Below are 26643 nucleotides of genomic sequence, written 5' to 3'. Positions count from 1 at the left end.
ACTCCCTGTTCATTTTGCTCACTAACCCTCCTGGTTGCTTCTGCATTCATTGCAGATTAAGAGGAAAAACGGGTTATTTCTATTTTTTTCTACAAAAATTACGATTGAATTACCATATACATTTTGAAGATGACTAAATTTTGGCAAATCAATAAAATTGGAAAATCGATTCCTGCCGCAGAGTTATTACTCAATGAAGATGAACTCAGGGAATAGAGCATTCTCCTCCGAATGAGGTGCACCGAGTTCGAATCCCAGTGATGGTTAGTGGTTAGTCGATATGAATTCCACACCCGGCTTTTACCGACCACTGTGCTGATGTGAAATATCCTCACTGGTAGGCATATCATGGGTTAGAGTCCCTTTGCCGTCAGGCTAACCGTGGGAGGTACTCGTCCAAGTTCTCATTCGCGACTCCCATGTCCCTTTCATTAACGAGCCCTGGAAGGGCTGGGGTGCATAGGTAGTCTCAGAATTGTTAAGTGTTTCTAGCGGGATGCCCAACCGCTCGGGGGTCTGAGAAATTATTGTTTGTTGTTGTTAATTTACATCGCACTAGAGCTACACAATGGGCTATTGGCGACGGTCTGCGAAACAACCCAGGAGGCTGATCCGAAGACATGCCATCACAATTTTGATCCTCTGCGGAGGGGATGGCACCCCCGCTTCGGTAGCCCGACGACCTGCGTGCGAAGTCGAGCACTTTACGGTAGCACAGTTTAATGAGGACAAATACCGCACACCCTCGGTCACTATGCAGACTGATCCAAGTGGTCACCCACTCGCACACTGACCGTAGCCAGTGATGCTTGACTTCGGCGATCTGCTAGGAACCGTGTCTTAATGATCAGTCCACTGCGGGTAGGTAGGTACTTTATTTTCGTCGCACTAGAGCTGCACAATGGGCCATTGGCGACGGTCTGGGAAATATCCCTGAGGATGATCTGAAGACATGCCATTACAATTTTGATCCTCTGCAGAGGGGATGGCACCCCCGCTTCGGTAGCCCGACGACCTGCACGCGAAGTCGAGCACTTTACGGTAGCACAGTTTAACGAGGACCAATACCGCACACCCTTGGTCCCTACGCAGACTGATCCAAGTGGGTCACCCACCCGCACACTGACCGCAACCAGTGATGCTTGACTTCGGTGATCTGCTGGGAACCGTGTCTTAACGATCAGTCCACTGTGGGACTCTCACAGCACTCTCTCTGGTTCTCGAAATAACACTTTGTATTGGTTCGGCAAGGCTTAACTTCATCATAACCGTTGGATAAGATCCAGTTCAGCCTTGGGCTCGATATTCTGTAACCGCGATTTTCAAAATAAACAACGGGATAACGTGATTCTGGTGGCTAAGAACATGAGTTATCTTGAGTCTGGAACAGCGCATTTTATTTCAAAATTTCGTTATTAAATTCCAATATTATAAATGTTAATGATGCTATAATTATTAAAAATAGTTCCTGTTAAAAATGTCCGATTTGTTACAAGCAATATTTGAATGTGATCTTGGGTATGTTGTTTTTTCTTTCTTATTCTAGCATATTTTGCATTGTAATTGTTATATTTAAAATTGCGTTATAAATAATGTAAAACACATAATAAGTTCTTGTATTTTGGATTCTAAAATTATGTATATTTATTCTTTTAAAGTACATTTCACATTTTCATGTTCTCCGTTTTATAATTGAAGCCAAATAATTAAGTTTTTATAATTTATTTACTAACATATGCTTTTAGTCTAGTAGACTTAAACAAAATCTAGTAACTTAATTATCAGGATTCGGGGTTTTATTATATTAACTAATTTTGTACAAAAGAAGTGGGGTATCGGAGGTGTCAACTGTTATGATTTATTCGTAATTACGACGATTTCGTATTTAAGATTACAGTCTTTTAGTTAAGTAATAAAAATTACGATTTGTGAAAAATTCCGTGATAAGTTTTTTCAACCTTAACTACCTAGAGGTATGAAATTTGGTTGCTTGCAACTAATGCGCAGTAATTTTCTCTTTTCATTGAACAATTCTAAAAACAAAAACGATTTGATAGAAGTAAGAAATAAAAAAGGCAAAGAAATATCATTTCCCTCCCCCTTCCAAAAAATTATTCTGAAACTTAGACTTTTCTCTATTAAAAAAAGCAAAAGAACTTAATATTAAATCTGAAATCCTGTGAGCAAACATTTTTTTTGTGGTTCAAAGCAGGATAATAAAAAGGCTATTTTTAAATTGAATTAATATTAAATTATAATTAATATAAATTATAAATTTATTAATTAATTATAATATTAATTATTTTTAAATTAAAGTAGAAGTTGTATTTTAAGTAATCAGTTTAATTTTATGTCTTATAATGAAGTTATGTATGTAATTTCTGTGTTGTAAAATTTAAATTTAGTACCTTTATCTAATTGTTAATTTTTTTTATTTAATAGTAAATTCATGCCTAATTTTTATAAGGACGTAAGGAATGTTGGCCACTATTCGGCCTACTAGTCTTTTTGCTGAATATTTCGCAAAATATTGTTTGGAAAGTTATTTTTTTACAAAGTTTTTTTGGGGGGAGGTTAATAGATTTAACAAAAAATAATCTGAAATTATATTTTTTTACAAAATTATTGAAAATTCCTTTTACACATATTTATGTATACTTTATACTAAACCATGAATTATGTAATGCTGATTTATTTTCTTTTTTTAAACTGTATTTAGGTAAGTCAATTCCATCCTTTTTTCAACACTTCACATTTTAATAATTGAGAATTTTTTTCTTGTTGCATGTTTTGCTTGTTTTTTCTGTTTAACTGAAGCATGTAACAGCGTTTGTAATAGACTTTATTCTTTTATTGTCGCTTTTTTTTTGTCACGTTAAGACAGATAACTAGTAACATAGAAGGCAGTGATTCTCCAGGTTAAATTTATATTTCAGAACTAAGAAAATTATTTATTTTGTTTCTCTTTTAATTTTTTTGTTAACTTTTCTTTTTATGAGCATTTTTATTATGACAGCATTTTTTGAAGAGCATTTTTAATGAACGTTATTCTTTTGTGTTCACTTTTTTCTAAATGTATAGCAGCGTGAAAAAGTTAAATTAAGATTTTTTAATGTTAAAATTTTCTTTTAAAAATTAAAACTAATTTTTTGTTTTGGTTTCTTTCCTGCTTTTTCTTTTTCAAAAAACTTATGTTTTGATCAACGTTTTTATTATTACGCAGAATTCCTTACCAAACGTAGAATAATGAAATTAGTTCAACAATATTTTTTAATAGCATGGAATTTGATTCAAAATACTATTTTTTGTTACTATTTTGTTAATTCTAAGCATGTTTCAAGGCGACAAACTTGTCGTCCATACATATGCTTTTAGTGACATTTGTAGAACGTTTGGCAACAATTGTCGCCATACTGACTTGAACCCTAAATACATAGCTGTCAACACTAGTTTATTTTCCAGTAGACTACTGGATTTCACCTGGTCTACTGGTTTAATAAAAATTCTCCTGGTTTCTGTATATTTTAGAAAATTCCCTAAAACTGAGTAAGTTTTCTTAAAGATAGAATTTTTGTCATTTATTGCTTGCTTGAATTTTTAAATAAGTGTTAGTAATACATAATGTAGGGAGTCTCATTTGTAAAAATCAGTTAAACTATCTTTGGTGAATTACATACCTATTACAATCAAAATTATGAGCATAAAACATAACATTTTAAGTTCATTTAATGTTAATCATAACTGGAAAACATTGCAGTTTTTCTATTTTGATGACTATAAAAGTCCCTAAAATTCCCAATGTGTAAAATGTTTAGTACATTATGCGACAATTATCATGAAATATATATTGTCTTGTAAAATCTACAGGATTTTTTCCTATCCATGTTGACAGCTATGTAAATATATATGTATATGCACACAAAGAGAAGGAGCAGTCCACAGTCACTGACACTGAATGAATAATTATAATTATTAAATTATGCTAATAATCAATTTAAGCAAAATGCACTTTTTTGTCTTTTATTAAGTAATTAAATTGTTCTTTATAAATTATAAGCCTTTTTAAAGTTTTCATCATAGTTAATTTTATAGTTGCATGAACTTTAAAGTTATGCCATACAAATGTAAGCCAACTTAATTTTTGCCTATTTTTTCTACTTTTTACCTTGTCCTAACAAAAATTGATTTTTGACAGCGACAATCCAACTTATTTATAATCTGTCTTATAAAATTGTGGTAACCTACAAATGTAATCTTTGTTCCGAAGTTCAATTCTTTATCTTGAAATTCACTTACTCTAAAATTAATCGATGTGTGATATTACTCATTGAAAGCTTTATTTTTAGGGATGAGACTTTTTCGCTTAGCACATTTTTAACTTTATTTTTTTTAAATAAATATTCTGCTTTTTCTGAAAATTTAGCCATTGAAATAAAACAGAAAATTCAAATTATTTGAACACACTTAAAAAGCAATATTTGTGTTTTAAGGAGTTATTAAATGTTTCTACTTCACAATTATTATGTTTCACTAGGCTTTAGCTGGATTAGATTATAATATGAACATAATGATTCCAATTCTAATAGTTTCTTTTCTTTTCTAATTAATTTAAAATATCCTGTTTCTGATATTTTTGCTATAAATTACATAATAGTATTTATTAAAAGAAATTGAATGTTTATATATGTTTTCAATAGTTTGGCAAGATTCTCAAGCAATAATTTTCTACTTTGTATGAACTGAAGAAAAATATAATTTCCAGCTTTATTTTTTCAATGGGTTATTTTACTTTTTTCTAAATGTTAAGCGTTATTGTAATTTATTAAGAAATTATTATGTAATCAGTTTTATATCAACAAATAGTTATTATCTTAAATTGTCGAAAATTTATTATTAAATGATTGCTCCTGTGTATGATTTACTCACGTGGAACTTCAAGCTTTTTTGCCTTCTATCCAATCTCATCTCTGTGTTTTAGATAACACTGGTTTGAGTATTTGTTTTTAACTATAATCATGATTTAAATATATATTATTTCTTTGAATTTTATTTGCAAGTTAGTTTTTCTGAGGGAATTATTTAAAATATTGATTAAAGAATTATTAATATCTTTATTTAATGAAATTTTCAAAATCATTTGTACAGAGGAGAAAAATAAACTTGAAGTACTAAATAAAATAGCGACAGGAATATTTATGACTTTGGAATGTTCTCTTTTGAGTGGATAAAAACTCTTAAAATTATAAATGATTAATTCTTATCTATAGGATCTTAATAAACTTTCTAAATGGTGGTGAAAATGTGAACTGCAAAGTTCCAGGAACAGAAGGGTGCACAATCCTTCACATTGTTGTAGGCATGAAGAAACATGCACGTAAAGATGAGTTGCTCTCTTACTTGCTTGAAATGGGCGCTGATCCTAATGCTCGGTAAGTTATTTACATATGACTTCGTTTTTCATACATCTAGTATTTGTTGCGTTTTTTTTTTTTTTTTTGCTATACATTTGTTGTTATATCAAGTTATTTTTATTAGGAGATTTATTTCATTAAATATTTAAACTTATTCTAATGACATAGAAAGGTTAATTGCCTTTGTTCATACGTTGTTTGCGCAATGACTGATGTATATGTCTAGGAAAATTCTACTATGAAACCATTCTTTTGAATTATGTTTAAATAAAAGCTACATGCTTTCCATTTGCTTTGCTCCGGTTCTCCATAAGGAGTATTGAAATTGGTAATCTAAAGTTGTAATCGGTAATCTATTGGTAATCTATGAACAAAACTTGACTTTTTGAAGTTTCTTTTCTAAAGAAAAGAAATTTCCTGCTTTTAGATGGAAATTATAATAAAAAATTACATAAATTAGTTTTTATATATACTTTGTTTTAATACATACTGTTTCAATATAATATGATACTAGAATTTCTGCAAATCAATCTCACATAAACAAAAAGACTTATCTGCAGTAGTCCAATCTTTTATAGCAACAGATATTTATTTTAAGAAATGCTAGAAAATTGTCAAACATTTATTTTTTTGCGTGTTTAAAGCTTAAAGATAATTTAACTGAAAAAAAAAATCTTGGTGAAGTGCATTAAGGACATTCTCATTGTACCCACTGATGATCTTCTATAAGATGTGCAGAATCGGATATGAAAAACTAATTGCATTTGAAACTTGTTTCTTCATTAAACTTATGTTAAAAGTAGTGGTATAGCTGCCAACTCTACTGGATTTTTCAGTAGACTTCTGGATTTTGCCTGTTTTTCTTGATCTACTGGTTTAATAAAAGGTTTTTCTGATTTTTGTACGTTTTGGAAAATTTCCTAAAATTTTGAAACTTTCCTAAAAAAATCCATATTGAAATAGCATTTTTGCTCAGAATATTGCTTGCTTGAATATTTAAATATGTATTACTAATACATATTAAAGCGTCAAATTTATAGAAATCAGTTTAAAACTTTTTTTTCTTCTAAAATGTTCAGTTTATTTTTATTCAGTTCATTTTTATTATTTTTATTTACGTTTTTAAATTAAAAAATCTTTTAACTATCTATGATGAATAAAATGCTTAATACTATTCAAAATTATGAGTAAGCATAATTCATAATATTTCAAGTTCATTTAGTGTCAATCATAATAGAAAAATATTGCTGTTTCTCTATTTTGTTGATTAAAATTCCCTATGTGAAATTTTTTTACATTATCAGCAATTATCATAAAATTTATATTTCCTAAAATCTACTAGAATTTTTCCTATCCATATTGGCAGCTAAGCAGTAGTAGGAATCTCTACAAACTAGTGTATTTTTAAATTACACTATTTTCTACTTTTTTTTTCAGAAAGTAGTGTATTAAACTAAAAACTACGAAAAAAGAAAAGTAAAATTATTACCGTTTTTTTTTTTTAAAATGAGGAATAATATTATTTTCATAGCTGCCAACTCTACTGGATTTTCTAGTAGATTACCGAATTCTGCCAATTTCTCCTAGTCTACTGGTTTAATAAATATTCTTCTGGTTTTTGTACATTTTTAGAAAATTCCCTAAATTTGAGTAGCTTTCTCAAAAAATCCCTATTCAAATAGTGTTTTTGCACAGATTATTGCTGCTTGAATATTTCAATACATATTACGATAGATAATGAAACGAGCCTCATTTATGAAAATCAGTTTAAAACTATTTTTGTTCTAAAATGTTCAGTTTGTTTTATTCAGAACTCCCTTTTTAAATTATTGTAAAAGTCTTATAACTATCTCTGATGAATTAAATACGTATTACTATTCAAAATTTTGAATGAACATAATACATCGCATTTCAAGTTCATTTAATGTAAATCATGACTGGAAAATTTTTCTATTTCGGGGACTATAAAAGTCCCTATGTGTAAAATATTTTGTACATTGTGCAATAAATTATCCTGAAATATATATTATTTTGTAAAATCTGCTGGATTTTTCCTTATCCATGTTGTATTTTGTAGAAAAAAGTTCAAAAGTAGAAATCTTTATTAGTCAAAGATAATTTTAGATATTAATGTGTCTATATTATGAAGAGAAATCATCTACAGTTTATAAAGTTTTCATTAAGACTTGGACCGAAATGGGTACATAAATGGTTCTGCTCAAAACCTAATTTGTTTTGTCAAGAACTTAATTATTCTTTGTCCTTTTCATCACAGTTTTTAGCACACTTTTCTTTAGATATCCATCTTATAATATACAAGTATAAGTTTTAAAATCTAATTTTAGCCTATCTGTTTACAAAATTATATTATTGTGTTTAGATTGTAATTATATTTAGTTAAATATATTATAACTGATTTCTTTTTTTTAAAACGAAAGTTAGATCAGTTTTTATATTTACAAATCAGGGGTCTGTTTTGAAGAAATTTGGTCCATTAACGGACCCTTCACAAAATATCTTTTCATAAATACGGACCCTTCACAGATTTGTGTATGTGTATTATTGTTTTGTTAATCGAATAAACCCTTCCTCGGGGGGGGGGAGAGAAAGATGGTTCGAGACAAACTAAGTTTCCCTAAGTTTAAATTCCAAAAGTAGTATTCCAAGAAAATATTTCTACTTTTACAAACATTGTGTGTGCATTCTTATTAATATTAAATCATATTTTTTTTGTAAATAAATAATTTATCAATTTATATTTATTCATAGAATTAATTAATAGAAGAGAAATAATAGAGAAAGATGGTTCGAGACAAACTAAGTTTCCCTAAGTTTAAATTCCAAAAGTAGTATTCCAAGAAAATATTTCTACTTTTACAAACATTGTGTGTGCATTCTTATTAATATTAAATCATATTTTTTTTTGTAAATAAATAATTTATCAATTTATATTTATTCATAGAATTAATTAATAGAATATTGTGTAAATAACAATTAATTTCTGGCAATTTTTAAAATAAAATATTATAAATTTACGAATTGTTTAAGTTTACTTAATGCATAACACATCAAAAGTGATACATAACTAAGTTGTGTTATTTAAAATATGTCAATTGAAATTATTAAAAATGTGAGTGATTTTGTTTCCATTATTTGTTCGAAATGAATATTCTGTGTTGAGCAGCATAGGCTAAATACCAAATATTTGTATTTATCTCTAATTTATCAAAAAGCAGAATCTTGTATCGATTTACAATTTAAAAACTTCTTCAAAAGATTTTCAGCAATTTTTGCAATAACAGGACACTATTTGCACAAATTCACAAAAGCAGGACCCTGGTTGAAAGGATGTGACTTAACGCTTATTTTATATTCACAAATTATGAATAGTTTTTTCTCAATTTTACAAAAACAGGACATTCAAATGGTAGATGTATACTTGTTGTGCTGAATGAAGCATATGTAACGGGATGGATAAAGCACAACAGCGTAGCTCAAAGTTGTCCGAAAATTCCTTTAAAAAAAATGTCCTTAAACGTCCTTAATTATTAAACATTCCTCTAAATGTCCTGAAATTTTTGTAATTTCTTCCGAATTATTTTTGTTGAAGTTAACAAGAAGATGAAATATTATTTATCAAAAAAAGAATTGAAGAAATTTCACATTCAAAAATTATGTTATATGCCATGAAAAAAGTAAATAACCAAATGAACAACAAAGTTGTCAAGTACGGCATTAATCTACCTTCCAGTATTAGAGACCCTTAATTTTATGGCATAAAAGTGGGAGAAATATATAAAACTGCTCCCTTCTCATCACTATATCATACTCTACTGTTTTTTTTACAAGAGAATCCTCATATTTTGCTACTACTTTATGATTTTCCTTATCTAGCCTATTTTCTCTCCATTTTTTGTATTTATAAAAGAAATTGTGTAACTTTTTTTAATAAAACTTTTTTTTATTTTAAAATTGTTTCTTTTTTCACTTAAGTGCAGTAACTGCTTAAGCTATTACCAATCGTACATCTGCGAATCCATGTTGGTATTACAAATTGTTTTCATTAAAGAATGAGTCTCCTTAAATTGTCCTTAATTTTATATTTTGGACTTCCAACCTTGATAACAATGGAAATTAAAATCAAATAATGATATAAAAATAAATGTACTCTAATTTCTGTTCTAAATTTCGGTTGATTTGTGTGACACTGAGCAACACAGCAATTTGTGTTTTGACACTGAGGAAGGCTCTTTTTTATTGAACAAATATTAGTGTATATCCATTCCATTTTTGTGTCATTATTTGTGCTTCATTCCTTTGTTTCACTTTAATTTTTTTAAAATTCTCTTTGAAAATATTTCAATGAAATTTTAATACATTTTTTAAATAAATTTTGATTTGTAGCTCAAAGGAAGATCTGACGCCTGTTCACATTGCATCCATGTGGAATAACTATACAGAACTTGAAAAGCTTCTGCAAAATAAAGGGAACCCTTGGCTTGTGGATAATGAGAACAAGAATGCATTTGATTTAGCAGCTGATCACCATTCTTATGAATCATATCAAATTCTAAATAGGTACCATTCTGAGAACAAACTAAATTTTAGATCTGTTGCAGACAAGACTCAAAACCAGTTGAATAACAGCACTGTTTTCCACACTGTTGATGAACATTTCTCTTTCCTGTTTTCCAACAGTAATGAGGATGAGGAAAGCCGTTCTTATCTTTTGAATGTAAGTAAAATTCTGAGAAAAAATAAGTTTCTAGAAAATAAAGTTGAAAGGAATGTTAATTCCTCCCAAAATGAAAATTGTAGATTATTGGACAAGGCTGTGCTTTTTTCAGAAAGTGGAGATTCTAGTACTACTAGTCATTCTGAAAAAAGTAATGTCACAGTTATTGAGACGGACAACTTAAGTGGCATTTCTTTAGTTGAAGAAGATTCTCTAGTGCTGCCAGCTAACTTTGGAAATGATTCTTCAACTTTTGTAATTAATGATTGGAAATCTTGCAGCATCTCATCGTATCTCAGCAATTCAGAACTTAAATTAGATGACAGGATCACTAATGATCCAATATGTGGTTGGACTTCTTGTAAATCAGACTTCAGTTTTATACCTGATGATTCTGTTGTAATTTCAAACTCTTTTAAGGAACTTAGCAATCTGGAAATTTATCAGGAGCTTCTCAAATTGGGTGATATGCCAGGCCCCATAAGTGATCATACACGCGATCTGTATTTGAAACGCCTGTTCAAGATTAAAAGTGGTATCTATATTCTGCCTTTAAGTGAACCAAGTAAGTATAATAATAATTGTTAAAGAATTCTATTAAAATTAAGGCTTCATCATATAATCAGCTTTGATTCAACTAATTCAACTAAGTAGATAAATTCAGAACAGATATAATATTTCAATTTTATTATTTTTTTTAAAATAACGACCAGCACTGAACTTTCGGTTTTTGCCTTAGAAGATGCTGGAAGCGTTGCCCATTTATCATTACCCGATGGGCACCTGTGAACTGAAGTTACGGAGGCGAGCAACATTAATGACGCCACATATACCTGTTCCTGGGGTGGGCCATAAATATTCACACATCACACAACAGAGAACAACACACAGAGAAACACCCATGCCTTGAGCAGGATTCGAATTCACAGTCAAGCACGCTAACCTGTCCAGCATTTTCATTGTGTAAAACGTAACAAAATATAAAATCTTATATACAAGCTGATCTTTAATCATTCCTTGATTGTGTAATAAATATCGTGATTTTAAAGAGGGAAATTAGTTTTTTGATTTGTTTCAATTTTTTTTTAAGACTTAAAGTGGATTTTTTTTTTACAGTTTCCGATCAAAGTTTTGATAAAATGCATTAAAGATGCTTAATTTTATTTAAGAACAATATAAATAAAATACCTAAATTTTCTAATTAAAATAATCAAAAATGGTTATTCAAAGCTAATTTCTGTCATCATTAGAGCCCAGATTTTGATGACCTAAAAAATCTCAACTAATGCCCCTAAAAAGTGCAAAAAATGCCCTTAAAAAGTACAAAAAATGCCCTTCAAAAATGCAAAAGTTGCGCTAAGAATGCCTTATGACATTACTTAAATAAAGTAAAAATATTGAACTAAAACAATGTTTTACTCTTTAAAATTATTATGAGTCATTTAAAAAAATATAAAGCAATGCAATGCTTGTTCTACGTTCAGTAAAGTTTGAAAAAATATGTTTTATATCCTAAAATAACAACAACAAAAAGGAAAACGTATTGACTCCAAAACATTTTCATTTTGTATAGAAACTTTAATGAATATAACAACTTCCATCTCATAATATTACTAAATTTCAGAATTACATTGGATTATTAAATGAGATTTAGGTTAAGATTTAGGTTTGTTATGTTTATTGGTTGTATGTCATGTGGCAGAATTTTTTCGAGTTTTCTGTGATAGTTCTCTCTAGTAATAATGCCTTTCTGATATATATATATATATATATATATATATATATATATATATATATATATATATATATATATATATATATATGTTACTAATTTCAAGTAATAAAAGCATTTCCTGTTTGCAATTTTTTTTTTTTAAAAATCCCTTCATGTACAGAATAGAACATTATGTAATTTTTTTTACTTATAAATTTGAGAATTTTTTTACAATTTAAATATTCTGATATTATTAGCAATATTCTCCTGTTCTAAAACATTTTTTGTGTAGTTAACTTTTTAAAACATTATCTATTTGAAAATTACTTTTTATAATATCAATCAGTCATTGAGGAAAAGAAAAAGAAATCATGAGCATTTCTTCCATCTCTGAAATGCGGGAAAGCTATTTTTTGAAAATAATTCTGCACAAAAAGAAAGAAAGAAAAGCTCTGCAGAAAAATTTTTTTCCCAAAAATTCCGCAGATAAAAAAAAATCAAACTTTTTTGCTTGCCAAGTAAAAAATCTTACTTCAAGAACTCTGTAATGTTCTGCGACAATGTCACAGTGTTGCCACAATTCTGCCACAGGGGTTGTATGTCTAAAAACACACAGGACGTTAAACACATTAACTTTCTTTTTTAGGATTTCTAATGCTATGGTAATTCTTATTGCATTTTTTAATTTTATTTAGAGTATTGTTCTGAGATACAAAAGTTTCTAGATGGCAAATTAAACATGAGCAAGATCCATCTTCTCAGGAATGACATTTCTGCAGAGTTTAACGATTCCAAGACAAAGACTGAATGGCGAGAAGGAAACCAGAAATGTTGCTTCAATTACTTCCTTCTGGATCCAAGAGTTACTCAGAATTTGCCAGCACGGCACGCTCAGCTTACGTATCAGGAAACATTTCAAACTTTCATTGATGCCATCTTTTATGTGGGCAAAGGAACTAAAGGACGGCCTTACAGTCACTTCTGGGATGCAGTCAAAGCTCTTGCTGGTTTACACTCTGTAAGTAAAGTAATAGGGTGAAAGCTTTTTGTAAATTTAATACTCATTAACTAGGTGCATATCGTTTTTAAAAAGTGCTTAATAGTGCTTATTTTCGTTTTCAAAATCCCTTGAAGGTGCTTTTTACATGGGCAGGGATGAGGTTTATCCGCTTTTTTAGCGAATTTCCCTTTTTTTCTCTGTTGTCTCTCGAATTTCAGCTTTTTTATCAAAAAATCCGATTGTCTAAAAGTTTAGTTTTTAAAAAAATAAATACTTGGCTTTTTCTGAAAATTCAGGCGTCGAAATAAAATAATTATATTTATTTCCGATTTTCAAAGATAAATAAAAAATTCAAACTACGTCAAAGCTACTAACCCTTCCGCATTTTTACTTATTTTAACTATTTTCTCTGCTTTTACGCGCAGAAAATAAGATTTTTCGTAATTTAGACGTTGCTGCTGCCTGTGTGCTGGCGGGAAAACAAACGAAATAATAAAAAAATAGCAGTGGATTTGCGGTGAAAATATTTATTTGCTCATTTCAGGGTTGGGTTTTTGACGTCAAAAAGTGGTTTTTGACATGACAAGGGTATAATACTGGTTTAAACCGTCAAAAACCCGTCAAAAATGTCAAAAACTAAAGTTTGCCAAAAAAATATATAAACTTCAAAACTACCAACAGTTGCCATGCATTATATTGAAATTTAATTATACTATAGGTAATCAGCAGGTTTTAAAATATTTTTTAATTAAAATTAAGGTAAAATAACAGATTTAAAATCTCAGAAATTTATATTCAAATGCATGTGCAGAAAAATTTTGCACAAATTTTTTTTAAATATTTATATTTTGAAAAAAAAAAACATTTTTTTTTGATACTTAAGAAAATTAAAAGTTTATTACTATGCATTTTTGACATATAAGGAACATATAACTAATATTTATAAGGAACTTACAAGTTATGTTGTATAAATACAAACTTGATACAAGTGTATGGAAAAAAATTTAATGTTATACCGAATATCTTTATTATCCAGATTGTTAATTTGAATTTAAAAGTAGTTATATTTGTGAATAATGATAAATATAATTCATATTGTTTATTATATTTATTTATAATTATTACACTTATCATTTTAAAACAATTTTTACCTCTTAATTTTTTCCCCCCACTTGTATTAAGAATACAAATAATGCATATCTTGAAAGCAAGAAGTAATTATTCAACAGCTGATTTTTTTTATAGTATTCAGCAAAATGAAATTCACAAGTATTTGGATAAACTAAATTTTCAGCATAGTAAATGAATAGGCTGAATATAATGTAAATCGACACTAACTACTCTGTGTATTTAACAGAAAGCACTTAAATTTGTATTGTCTTATGTTAAAAAGAGTATTAAGAAGATTTAAAAGAATATTAAAAAGATTTTTCTTTAAAAGATGTCTAATGTGCAAAACTGCTAATGTTTATCTTTAAAAATGTCTAATTTTTAGTATAATCTATACTATACACTAAATTTGGTTATAAATAAATTTCTTAATAATATCACTGCAGATTTTCAATAACACATGAAAATGAATACATAATATTACAAAAGATGTGAGCTTTCAAAAGTACAAGATTTTGGTTACTATTCAAAATATAAGTGTTTCTTCAGAATTTTAAATTTATTTTTTCTAGAACATATTTAAAAACACTATCCTTTATAAAAAAATATATAAATTTTATGTATTAATTAAATTTCACATATGAATATAGGTTTTTGACATTTTCGACATTTTTGACGTGACGGTTTAAACCATGGTTTAAACTGTCACATGTCAAAAACCTGCCAACCCTGGCTCATTTAAATAATCTTGTAAATTTTTATTTATTGTGTCAAAACAAAAACAATGTAAACAAGCCTTTTAGAAATCCGAAGTTCAGAATCTGCTAATATCTTGATTCTTATGCACACCATTTTAATATGAAACATGGATTTTCATATTTATCTGATTTAAAAGTTTCTCGTTGCGATTCTAATTGACGTGATTTAAATGTCATACATTGCATTTCCTATTTACGAGATTTAAAAATCCAATATCGCGGTATGTATTTACACGCTTTTAAAACCCTATATAGCAATTCTTATTCACATATTGAAGTCTAAAATCCAATGTCGTGATTCGTTTATGTAGTTGTAATATCAAACATTGATTTTCGTATTTATACGTCATTTAAAAAATTAGACATTGTGATTTGATTTAAAAGCCACATATCGGGATTCATATTCTCTCAATTTAAAATCAAATATTGCAATACTTATTCACACAATTTTAAAATCATGCATGTGATTCATGTTTATGTGATTCATATTCATACAATTTTAAAATTAATCATCGGGATTTATAATCACATGGTTTAAAAATCAAACTTATTTTTGTCAAAATTTTGGATAGCTTCTACATATTATATCTATTATCTTTATATATATATATATATATTTTCATTCTCGGATTTCTTCTTTTTTGCTTTCTGACTACTCTCATCCCTGCGTGGGGTGTTTTTGAAAGGTGCTTAGTTTTTCCTGCTTGAAAATGAGATATTATATCTTTACCGTGTCGATTATCGTCACATATTGCGCAAAAGTGTGCTTTCTATACAACATTGTCACAATTCATGCAACCACAATTTATTTCCGTTATAATTTATAAGTCGTTATGGAGAAATCTTTCAGAGGAAGGCATTGGCCCACATTCTGCTGTCTGGCCAACTATGATGATGAGTTTTTTCTGAGAACTCAATATTTTTTTAAGCATAAATTTTAAATTATTAAGGGGGGTGAAAAATTGGAAACAGAGTACCCTCTAGCAGGGTGCATAGTGTTTTTAAAAACTGCTTATTTTCGCTTTTTAAAAGCCCTTAAAGGTGCTTTTTCCATTGGGAGTTTTTAAAAAGTGCTTAATTTCCCCTTCTCCAAAATGAGATTTTTCCTTTACCATGTTGATTTTTGCTACAAATTATGCAAAAAGACAGTCAGTTCACATTGTTAAAGAAAAGTATAGTATTATATATATAGTCAGGGGTCTGTCCAGGTCAAATTTACTACCGTTTAGTGCTACCTTCACAAATGCAACTTAAGAAAAAAAAGGTATTTTCACAAAATGCTTTTAAGAAAGCAAGTTCTAAGATTCTTCCCCCTCTGCTCCTTAAAATTTATTTTGTTGTATCCCCGTAAACACATTAAACCCTGGGCTAATTACCAGGGCTGATTGTGCTCCGGAAAGAATCCGGATTTCCGGATTTTTCGTTAACCGTGATCCAGAAGTTTCCGGAGATCGAAGGTTCAGATGTTTAAAAAAATCGGTGATCACAAAAGATTTCGGAAATCAAATTTTCAAAGGTGGAACGTAAAAAGGCAGTTTATTTTATTTGTTTATAAGAGAGCTACTTTATAAGCTTATATTCAAGATCAATATTCATTTTTTATCAGTAAATAGTTTCTATAATCATAAACTCAAGAAAGAAAGACGTATTTGTAAATTTCAATTGCTTCTCCAGGTCATCATAGGTATGTGTAAAATTTTAAATATATTTTAAATAAACTAGGAAATATTGAGAAAAGGGAAAGAACCTTGTTTAAATTTTTTTCTAATTTTTCGGTTTAAACTTTTTTATTTATTTATTTATTTTTTACTCAAGAAATTTTCCGGAATTTTGACTGGGGCTCACAATCACCCCTGAATTACGCATTTCGATTCGCAATGGAACTTTTCCCATAGATTGTTACTATGACGTAGTAGAAGAATTTGCTTCCCACACAGTTTGTAAGAAAAGTGCTTTTCCTCCCCACGCCTGGCTGAAAGAATGCCGGAATCCTGAAACGCCATGGGAGAAATGGAGCTTCAGCTACTCCGTTCCTTAATTGAAGTGGAAGAAAAAGCACTAGTACCATGCAAACCCAGTTCTCATTGTAATCTATGCAGGGAAAAAAGGAGCTTTTTCGAGTGAAAGGAGCTATTCTACGAACAGGTAGCATGTGTTTGGTCAGTTAGTGCAGTGTCATAAGCCTAACCTGTCGCTTACGCCATATTAAAGCAAGCTTTTTTTTTTTTAAAAAAAATTTAATGACATTATTCTACATTTATTCTAATAGACCTTTATTTTTTTATGACACTTTTTTCTGTATGACCCACAGTTGAAAATGTTCTCATTATGAAAATTACTTTTAGTGCTATTACTGCTAAATGTATGTTTTTATTAAATTCAAGTTGAAATTTAACTATGAACAATGATTTTTAAATTTGGATATAATTTTAAGCCAAAAATTTTACAATAGCAAAATTGGTTTTGAATATACAGGAAAAATATATATAGAAATTTACCAGTCATAAATGATTTTTATTTGTAGTGGCAATTTTTGAAAATATCTTCCTATATATTAAAAATTTAACACAAAAATATGTAACATATTTTTGTGTTAAATTTTTAATTTTCACAAAATAGGTACCTCTTAAAAAAAACCTATACAGACCGTTGATAGTATTATATATATATATATATAATACTATCAACGGTCTGTATAGGTTTTTTTACAGACCGTTATATCTAAAAAAAATATATATAATAAATAAATATAAATAATATATATAATAAATAATAATATCTTAAAAAAAACCTATACAGACCGTTGATAGTATTATATATATATATATATATAATAAATAAATACAATAAAACACTAAGAAAGTTAAGAAAAACAATAAGTTTCATTTATTGCACTTAAGCTGCAAGTAAACAGCACTCATTAGATAAGTTCAAAATGAAGAATAAAACAAAGAAAAATTATAGACATATGAAAAAAAGGGGGGTGGGAAATAATAAGTAAAAAAATAGCAAACAACAGTTTATTAAAAAAAAAATGAAATGTTAATTAAAAAAGCCGGAAAATAAAAGATATAATCTTTTCTTCAGCCCACACGATTATATCAGAGTGCTTTCTGATATTGTATCAATAAAGCCAAAGCAAAATATATTAATACAATAGTGTGAGGAGCACTCAAAAATTTTTTTTATAAAAACAACAACAAATAAAATAGATCACAAAAATTAAAAATAAGTAAAAATAACATGTAAAAACAGATAATAAAATAAAATAAAAAGAAAAAACATTAAAAAGGGGGGACTATAAAGCGAGTAGCAAAATCAGAACAACTTACATGGACGGATATTTTCCATGTGCAAATCCGTGGCTAAAATTATCTACTAAAATTTTTTCTTTGTTAATTTTTCCATGTGCAAATCCATTTCGGGCAAATTCGTGTTAAAATTATCTTTTAAAATTTTTTTCTTTGATAATTGAAATAATTTTTCTATGTGCTAATCCATATCGTGCAAATCCGTGGCTAAAATTATTTGCAAAACAGGCAATTTATGTTTCTCTTTCCTATTTTATATTTTTTCTTAAATAAACATCTATCTTCTAAAACTATTTATGATCAATTTTTAAAATTATCCAGTATAATATTACCTTGCGCACATCCATTTCGGGCCCGTCCTTGGTAACTAACAAATCAAAACTCAGAATAACAAATCACTTCAGCAGTGCAGTAAGAACGACACTTTAAAACCCTCTTGTTACACTCGATTTGCGCTTTTGCTTTCATATTTTGTAATCTGGCAATCTTTCTGCGAAAACATTTTTAAATCATTCTTGAAAAATATCCGTCCATGTAAGTTGTTCTGATTTTGATACTCGCTTTATAGTCCCCCCTTTTTAATGTTTTTTATTTTATTTTATTATCTGTTTTTACATGTTATTTTTACTTATTTTTAATTTTTGTGATCTATTTTATTTGTTGTTATTTTTATAAAAAAAATTTTTGAGTGCTCCTCACACTATTGTATTAATATATTTTGCTTTGGCTTTATTGATACAATATCAGAAAGCACTCTGTTTTGCGGATATAATCGTGTGGGCTGAAGAAAAGATTATATCTTTTAAGTAGGAAATTTAATGACTATTAAAATTATTAATTAACAAAAGAAAGCAAGCTGAATATTAACTTGCAAAAGGGAATAAAAGCTAACAATTAAAATAAGCTATGCAATTAATAGTTATAAAAACAAATTAACAAAGGATAACTAACACAAAAAAGCAAGCTAACAATTAATAATTAGCAAAGAAATAAGCTAACAAGGAATCACAAAAATAACAATGTAAAAAAAATTAACAATTGATAACTTTAAAAAAAAAAGTTAACAAATAATAACTAGGAAAAAAACAAAACAGTTAATTACTAATGAAAAACAGAACAAAAGAACTATTAAGCCAGGGGTGTCAAACTCGCGGACCGAGATGAAAATTTTTGTGGCCCAGTCAGTATATCCGAACCAAAATAAAAATAAAGTAGAAATGTGAATTAGAAACGAAACCAGTATGTAAAATTATAATATACTTTTTTTATAAACTATAAGGATCATTTTAAATCATACGAGCGAAAATGTCAAATTCTAATTGGCTGGAATGGAGTCCGTTTCACACTAAGCTATAAATTAGATAGTACATATTCAGGTTTATTCTACTATAGTGAGGAACGTTTGTTATCTTGCTCCAAGGTTCTCAAACAATTCTGGGATTTGAAAGAAGAAATACGTAAGTTTTTACAAACTAAAAATCAAGATACAAACTTGTTCTTCGGACAAATATGGTTACAAGATTTATCTTTTATGGCTGATGTAACCAAACACTTATCCGATTTAAATTTATTGTTACACGGCAAGGATCAGATCATTACGACATGTTTGACATAATTAAAGCATTCAATTGTAAACTATTTCTTTGGGTAAGGCAACTAAAAAATGAAGATTTAACGCAGTTCCCAACGTACAACAAGAACAAATCTAGTTTAGATGATACTCCATCGTATCAAATATACGCAGAAAAAAATTTAAAATCTTAGAACAGAATTTGAAACAAGGTTTAAGGATTTTAATTCTTTGGAAGACAAATTTTGTTTTCTTCGATTTTCTCACTAAATATAGACTCAGTACCCAGTTACATGCAAATGGAAGTGATTGAGATTCAGTGTGACTCAAATTTGAAGGCAAAAGTCATTGAAGTGGGTGTGCCTGAATTTTACGAATATTTACCGGCAAGGTTTGAAAATACTCGAAAATTCGCATATGAAATTATTTCCATGTTTGGAAGTACTTATCAGTGAGAGCAATTATTTTATCTATATTCATAAGCATTACGGTCACATTGGATCAATTTTGAAAGTAGTCTCAGCCGCTGAAATTTCTCCCGAAATAGAAAAGATAGTACCAGAGAAGAGATGTCAAGTATCAGGGCGTAAACAATATTTTAACTTTATATATGTTTATTAGACTTCAAAATAAAAATATTTGTTTTCTATGAACATTGATTTTTTTTTGCGGTTACCTAAAGTTAAGCATTGTTTATTTGGCCCAAATTAGCTTTTGAGTTTGACACCTCTATATTAAGCTATGCGAGATAAAGAAGGCGAAATAAGAACTGCATAAGACGAAAGAGCTAATTAATCCTTTAATAAACGTACTGTTGTTTTTGCAATATATATTATTTTATTTTACATGCAAAATTATTGTTATAAACTATTTTACACAGTGAATTATAGATAAGCAAACAACTTTTTTACTTTGCTTGCTGTTATTTTTTTTTCTTTGCGTGCCATCAAATTTCAAAGTGGTTAAAAGTGTGCTGCTATGAAAAAAAAGTTGAGAATCGCTGCTATAAACCAATGTGTTATAAAAACCAACGGGTAACACTTCATTCAGTTTCCAATCGATCAAATTTTTGATGCCTTTAAAGTATTTTTTGCTTCCGGCGGTGCTTCGAGTTATTGAAATTTCATTGTACTAGGCTTCATTGGATATGCAAACCGCTTGTATACGCTTTTGGGCGATCCTTGGGAATGAGTGGAGAAAGTGTTTGAGACAATTCTCTCAACACTTGGGAAAAAGTGTTTGAGAGAATTTGTTTATAAACTTTCAATTCTTCTAGTTGTTATATGGAAGAAGTGACAATTTTTTTTTATCTTTTCAGAGATCTGATAAAATCGATCATATATTAGATATATGGAATGCTGGCTTTGGAGTTATTTCTCTCCATTGTTTCAATAATTGCATACCGGTGGAAGCTTACACTCAAGAGGCATGTATAATTGAAGCTCTAGGTAAGTTGCACTGATTTTACACTAATTTTAAGTACTAATTTTGTTGCTAGAAGGAAGGGTACTGTGAACAGCATTTAGATATACACTTATTTCCCTATATTTACCTACAAAAAAATTATCTATTATCAGGGTTGCCTCAGGCGACTAAAATAGAATTATTTTCAGCATGAAGCGACTATAGTAACTTTTTTAGTCAGAAAAGGCTAAAAAAGCAACTATTTTCAAGAAAAGGAGACTATTAAGAGACTTTTCAGTACTCCTACGTGATGCGTAGCGTTTTTAAAAAGTTCTTAAAGTTGCTTATTTTCGATTTTTAAAAGCCCTTAAAGGTGCTTTTGTCATTGCCCGTTTTTGAAAAGTGCTTCATTTTCCCTTTTCGAAAAGGAGATTTTTTTTCTTTATTGCGTCGATTTTCGCCACGTATTGTGGAAACGCATGCTTTTCATATTGTTCTATTCAACTTCTTCACAATTCATTCAACTGCAATCTGTTTTGGCCTTCCGTCGGTCCATAGCGTATGAAAGCGCCAATCATTTTGCATGTTTAACCTACTTGCTAGTGCACGTGTGTGTCTACTGAGCTGTGTTTGGTGAGATTCTTGCACTCTCATGTGCAACTCTGCTGCATTTTGCAAGATATTCTCAATTTCAGGCTTCGTTTTTCACGATCTGAGATTGAACCGAAAAACTTCTTGATCTTTTTATAATGTCTAAGATAATCAAGAAAAGAGTTCTTTGTCAGAAACTGATTATTTTATCATGATCATGTTAATTCTTTGAAAATTATTCTGCATTTTATTTAATGTATGTAGTGCTTAAAAATATTTTTTGAGTGCTTAAAAAGTACTTAAAAGGTGCTTATTTTGTGTTGAAAGATTCGGCTACGCACCCTGTCTAGGGCAATAATGATTAGCATAAATTGGGTTTAAAATTTGTGGCCCGCTGGAGCTTCTGAACACACTGAATTTTTTTCCTTAAGAAATAGAAAATGTTTAAAATTTTGAAATGCAAATTTGAGTCATCACTTTAAAATTTGTTCAATTTGCACAGATTCCATCGTACGTCTATTTTGTTTCTCGATCGCCTTTTCAACGGTTATTGCTATAAAATTCTGCATTTTTAGTACGGTATTACGGTGCGTGAATTACAAATTTGAACAATCACTTTTCGCATACATATTTGCTAAATGAATTATTGGTAAAGGGGAAAATATTTTAGAAAAAGAATATTTTTTTTTAATGAAAAAGTATTTTTTTGAATGATTTCTAGTGATTAAAAGTATTTAATTTTCTGAAAATATACTAATTTTTTTATGTAAAAATTTAGTTCTAGAACACTAACGTTTGTATAAAAAATATCATATTTGCCAACAAATGTCATATTTGCCAACAACCTATTTTTATAGTTTTCTGCAACTATTTTCATGCTTTAGGTTACTAAAAGCAACTATTTTATTCATTTGTTTCTGTGGCAACCCTGTATTATAATCTTTATAAAGAATACATTAATTTTGAGAAAAGCTTATGTTTTAAAAGAAAAAAAATTCTTGAGTAAGCATTAAACATAGCTGCCAACTCTACGGTATTTTCCAGTAGACTACTGGTTTAATAAAAATTCTCCTGGGTTTTGTACATTTTAGAAAATTTCCTAAAAGTGAGTAAGTTTCTTAAAAAAATCTCCATTGAAATAAAATTTTTGCAAGGATTATTCCTTGAATATTTAAATAAGTATTACTAATATATAAGAAGCATATTATAGAAATCAGTTTAAAACTTTTTTTGTTCTAAAATGTTCAGTTTATTTTTATTTAGAACCACCTTCTTAAATTAATTAAAAAATCTTAATTATTTCTTATGACTTAAATGCCTATTCAAAATTGTGAGTAAATAGGCAGCATAATAGATTCTGATCAATGAAAGTAAAGGTGCATTCTTTTGAAACTTCCAAAACTATCAAAGGTATTTTTCTTTTAGAGATTTAGACTAGTGGCTGCCTACAAATGTTAGCAACATAATCATTTCGGGTTAAGATCTTAAGAAGAAAACGAAGTGTTTGTTTCTCACTTTTATATATTGAAATCAGAAATTATATGAAAAAAATGTCTGTTATTTATCCCTATTTCGAGTAATATTGCTCACATAAACATAGGGGGAAAAAGTGTTGAAATAGTGGAAGACTAGTGATTTTTAACTAGTTACAAACATTTATTTTTTTGTAAATTTAATGTAAGCATTTTAAACGAGATCTCTCGTACAGTATCCTATTTGTTATATTGAGTATTATAAAAGAGTCATAATACTGTTCTATAATAGAAAAAAATCAAGAAAAAAAGGGCAAATCAAAACAAAATATTTTTTATTAAAAATATCAAGAAAATTTCAACCCTTGCGAAAATTTTTAGAACATTAGTTCTTAAAATGATCATATATTGTACTGCAATGTTACAATACAAAACTATTTTTAATGTTCCAAATTCTTGTTACAATATTGCCTACGCTTTTAAGATGTTCACAGAAACAGCAGAAAGAATAGGATATTGTTTTGAGGACGTGAAAGATGTTTCTTTTTACAAAACAGTTAATACTAGGGGGGGGGGGTGTATAAACGGTAAAAACCATGGGGTAAACAGATTTTTCCCAAGACTGTAAAAACCATAGTAAATACCAGTAAGAACCTCACATGGTAAATACAATGCCAACCCTTATTTTATTTTTCTGCATTCTAAAAAAAAAAAATGAGGGTTGGCAGATATGATATTACTTATCTAATCTGAAAATTAACTTGGGTAATCTAAGTGTGGAATCAGGATTATTTCCACAATTTACCTCGATGATGTATGCATTAATGGTTTCTGTGCCATTGAAGTTTAGAAGTTTGTTTTGCTCATTCTATCAACTAATTTCTTGATTGTATTTATTGACTTGATTCTTTAGCTATAAAAAAATATTAATTTTCTACATTGTAATATTTTTAATAGTTTGATTCTTTGTTATTATACTTTTGAAAGTACTTGATAATTGATTCTATCAACTAATTAGCTAATCATTTGATTGTTTCCTTTTCCCAATTCTTTTTTTACATAATAAGTAAAGTAATTCTTAATTTAAAAAATAGAATGAGCCACTCAATGTTGAATATGTTTAAAATTGTGCATAAATTGTTTTTATGATGGTTGATATAATCAAGAAAAGAGTTTTTTGCCAGAAACTAATTTTTTTATTATGATCATGTAAAGTCTTTTAAAATTATTTTGCATTTTGTTAATATATGTATGAAGAACTTTCATCAATAGGAAGAAAAAAAAATTATTAGTGCCCAAATCCTAATTATGATATTTTTATAAAGTGCTGAAATTTTTTTTTTGAGTGCTTAAAAAGTGCTCTTTTTTTTGTTGAAAAATTTGGCTATGCATTCTGATATAATGATCACACCAGAGTTGCTGACAATTATAAGCTCACAGTGATCCAAATTAAAGACAATATCTGAGCTTTGCATTTTACCCTATTTATCTGATTTTGTCTTAAAGCAGTTAACAAGCTTTTCATCTGGATTACATATATACAAATCCCATATTTTGAAACAAATCATTATTATAAAGATCTTTCAAAAATTTAAAATGTTTATTGTTTTTCTTCTTAGGCTTGAAGAATCTCACTAATGTGAAATCTGGTGACTATTATGGCCAAAGCACTAAATGGAAGAAGACACTGAAGCGTCAAGTTGGAATTTTATTTTTAAATAAGGCGCTTCAAATCTACCTAAATGAGGGAGAGAAGCAGATCAAAGCGAAAGATCTCAGGAAAAAGTAAAATTACCTATGCAATGGGTAATCATACTACAAAGTGCAATACAACACCGCTAATTTAAAATCACAATAATGTAAAAGGGGGCATAGAGATTTTGTTGAAGATTTCATGGGAGACATAATTTTAAATTTGAACTATAATTTTAAATTTGAACTTAGTTCTATTTTCCCATTGTTACATCTTGTTGTTATTCTGCGACTCATATTTTTAACATGTTAAATGTTAACTCATGTTAAAACGTAACGATAACAGGGTTGCTACTCCACAGGGAAAACCTGGAAAATACAGGGAATTTAAAAATCACCTGAAATAACAGGAAAAATTCAGGGAATTTTTATTTTTTCTTTGCAAACTGGTAGAATTTTGTTTCTTATTTTCGTCTTTTAAAAAAGGGTGATCACTCAAAGCGTAATCTATGGGATCATGGGTCCGTCTAGTTTTTTTTTTTACGAGGTACCTATTTTGTGAAAATTTAAACATAATTTGTGAAAATTAAAAATAATATTAAAAAATTAACACATAAGTAAGGTAAAGTAAGAAAATATTTTCAAAAACTGTTACTATTAACAAAATTATTTAACTGGTAAGTTTCTCTATATTTTTCTCCATATATTCAAAAAAAAAAAAAAAATCGCAATTTTAAAATTTTGGGCTTAAAATTGTATCCAAAAATAAAATTCATTGTCCATAGTTAAATTTCAACTTGAATTTAATTTTAAAAAAATATATTTAACAGTACTAGCACTAAAAGTTATTTTCAGTATGAAAACATTTTAAAATTATTTTGTGAAACTACCGTTTTTCTTAAAGTTAAATTTGTGAAGTTACCGCTAAACTGTAGTAAATGTGCCCTGAACAGACCCCTGGGGATATTTAAGGATGATATTTCAGCTATACTAAACTATTTAATTTACTATAGCATTATTTAAGTATGTTTAGCTGTTTCCTTTTTCTCTCAATTAAAATTAGCCCAATATAGCTCTCACAAGAACACAGTAATTGTTGTTTCCTCTTAATATATTGTGTATAATATGTACAGGGAAAACACAGGGATCCCCCCCCCCCCCCAAATTTGAGTGGCAATCCTGGATTAATGTTGCATACCAATTTTAAAAAACTTCTAATAGTTATACTTTTAAATGACTGCATATTCCAAAATGTGATTATTGCAGAATTTTTAACAGTATGCAATCCAATGTTGCATCTGATGTTAGTGTGTACTTTATAAAGTAGTACAAATCATATACTTACTCACATGCAACTTCATGAAGTTAATGTGTTTTTGCCCAGTTAATCTGGAAATCATCTTTCTGAGAAAGTGTCAAATTATAAAAAAAACTGGGGGACAAATGTAAACAACTTCTAACAAAAATAAATTCTCATTTTTTAAAACAAAACTCAAAACACAGTTATACTTTTAAAAGAAAAGTTGTTTATAAATATGCCAAAAAATGATAATAGTTTGCAGAATTTTAAAGAAAGTTCTATTACTGGTGCTTCATGTGATTTGCAAGAAGTATGTTCCTATTTTTGTAGTTTGTTTTTTGTTAAAGAGTCTAAAAAAATATAATCAGAAAACAGTATAATAAGTAGTTAATTTTTAATCTCTCGTTGCTCACAATTTTTAAAGTCATTTAATCCCAATTGAACTCATTTAAATTATAACCTTTGACTTAATTAATGAAGCTAAGGCTTATAAATAAGCTTTATAATACTTATTCTTTAGATTATGAATTCTACATAATTATTTTTTTCAATTTAATATAAATGATGTTACATAA

General features: G+C 28.6%; 1 protein-coding gene across 2 annotated transcripts; it reads left to right on the top strand.

The window, feature by feature from the left end:
• Positions 1 to 1284: 1284 nt before the first annotated feature.
• LOC107443366 (uncharacterized) lies at positions 1285 to 25238 on the top strand. 2 transcript variants are annotated; one of them, XM_016057218.4, is made up of 6 exons: positions 1285 to 1518; positions 5268 to 5429; positions 9816 to 10711; positions 12556 to 12878; positions 20928 to 21057; positions 24696 to 25238. In XM_016057218.4, the coding sequence occupies exons 1-6, from the start codon at positions 1478 to 1480 to the stop codon at positions 24863 to 24865; spliced, it is 1722 nt and encodes a 573-aa protein (XP_015912704.2). In that variant the 5' UTR covers positions 1285 to 1477; the 3' UTR covers positions 24866 to 25238. The 2 variants fall into 2 exon arrangements, with proteins under 2 accessions (XP_015912704.2, XP_042895711.2); XM_043039777.3 differs by lacking the exon at positions 20928 to 21057 and having other exon boundaries at positions 24696 to 24751.
• Positions 25239 to 26643: the final 1405 nt, after the last annotated feature.

Source organism: Parasteatoda tepidariorum, chromosome 7 (genome assembly GCF_982258835.1).
Source record: "Parasteatoda tepidariorum strain Cologne lab strain chromosome 7, Ptep-v5.0, whole genome shotgun sequence".
NCBI lineage: Eukaryota > Metazoa > Arthropoda > Arachnida > Araneae > Theridiidae > Parasteatoda > Parasteatoda tepidariorum.
The sequence above is the reverse complement of the archived record's forward strand: the minus strand, read 5'-3'. Positions and strand labels throughout refer to the sequence as shown.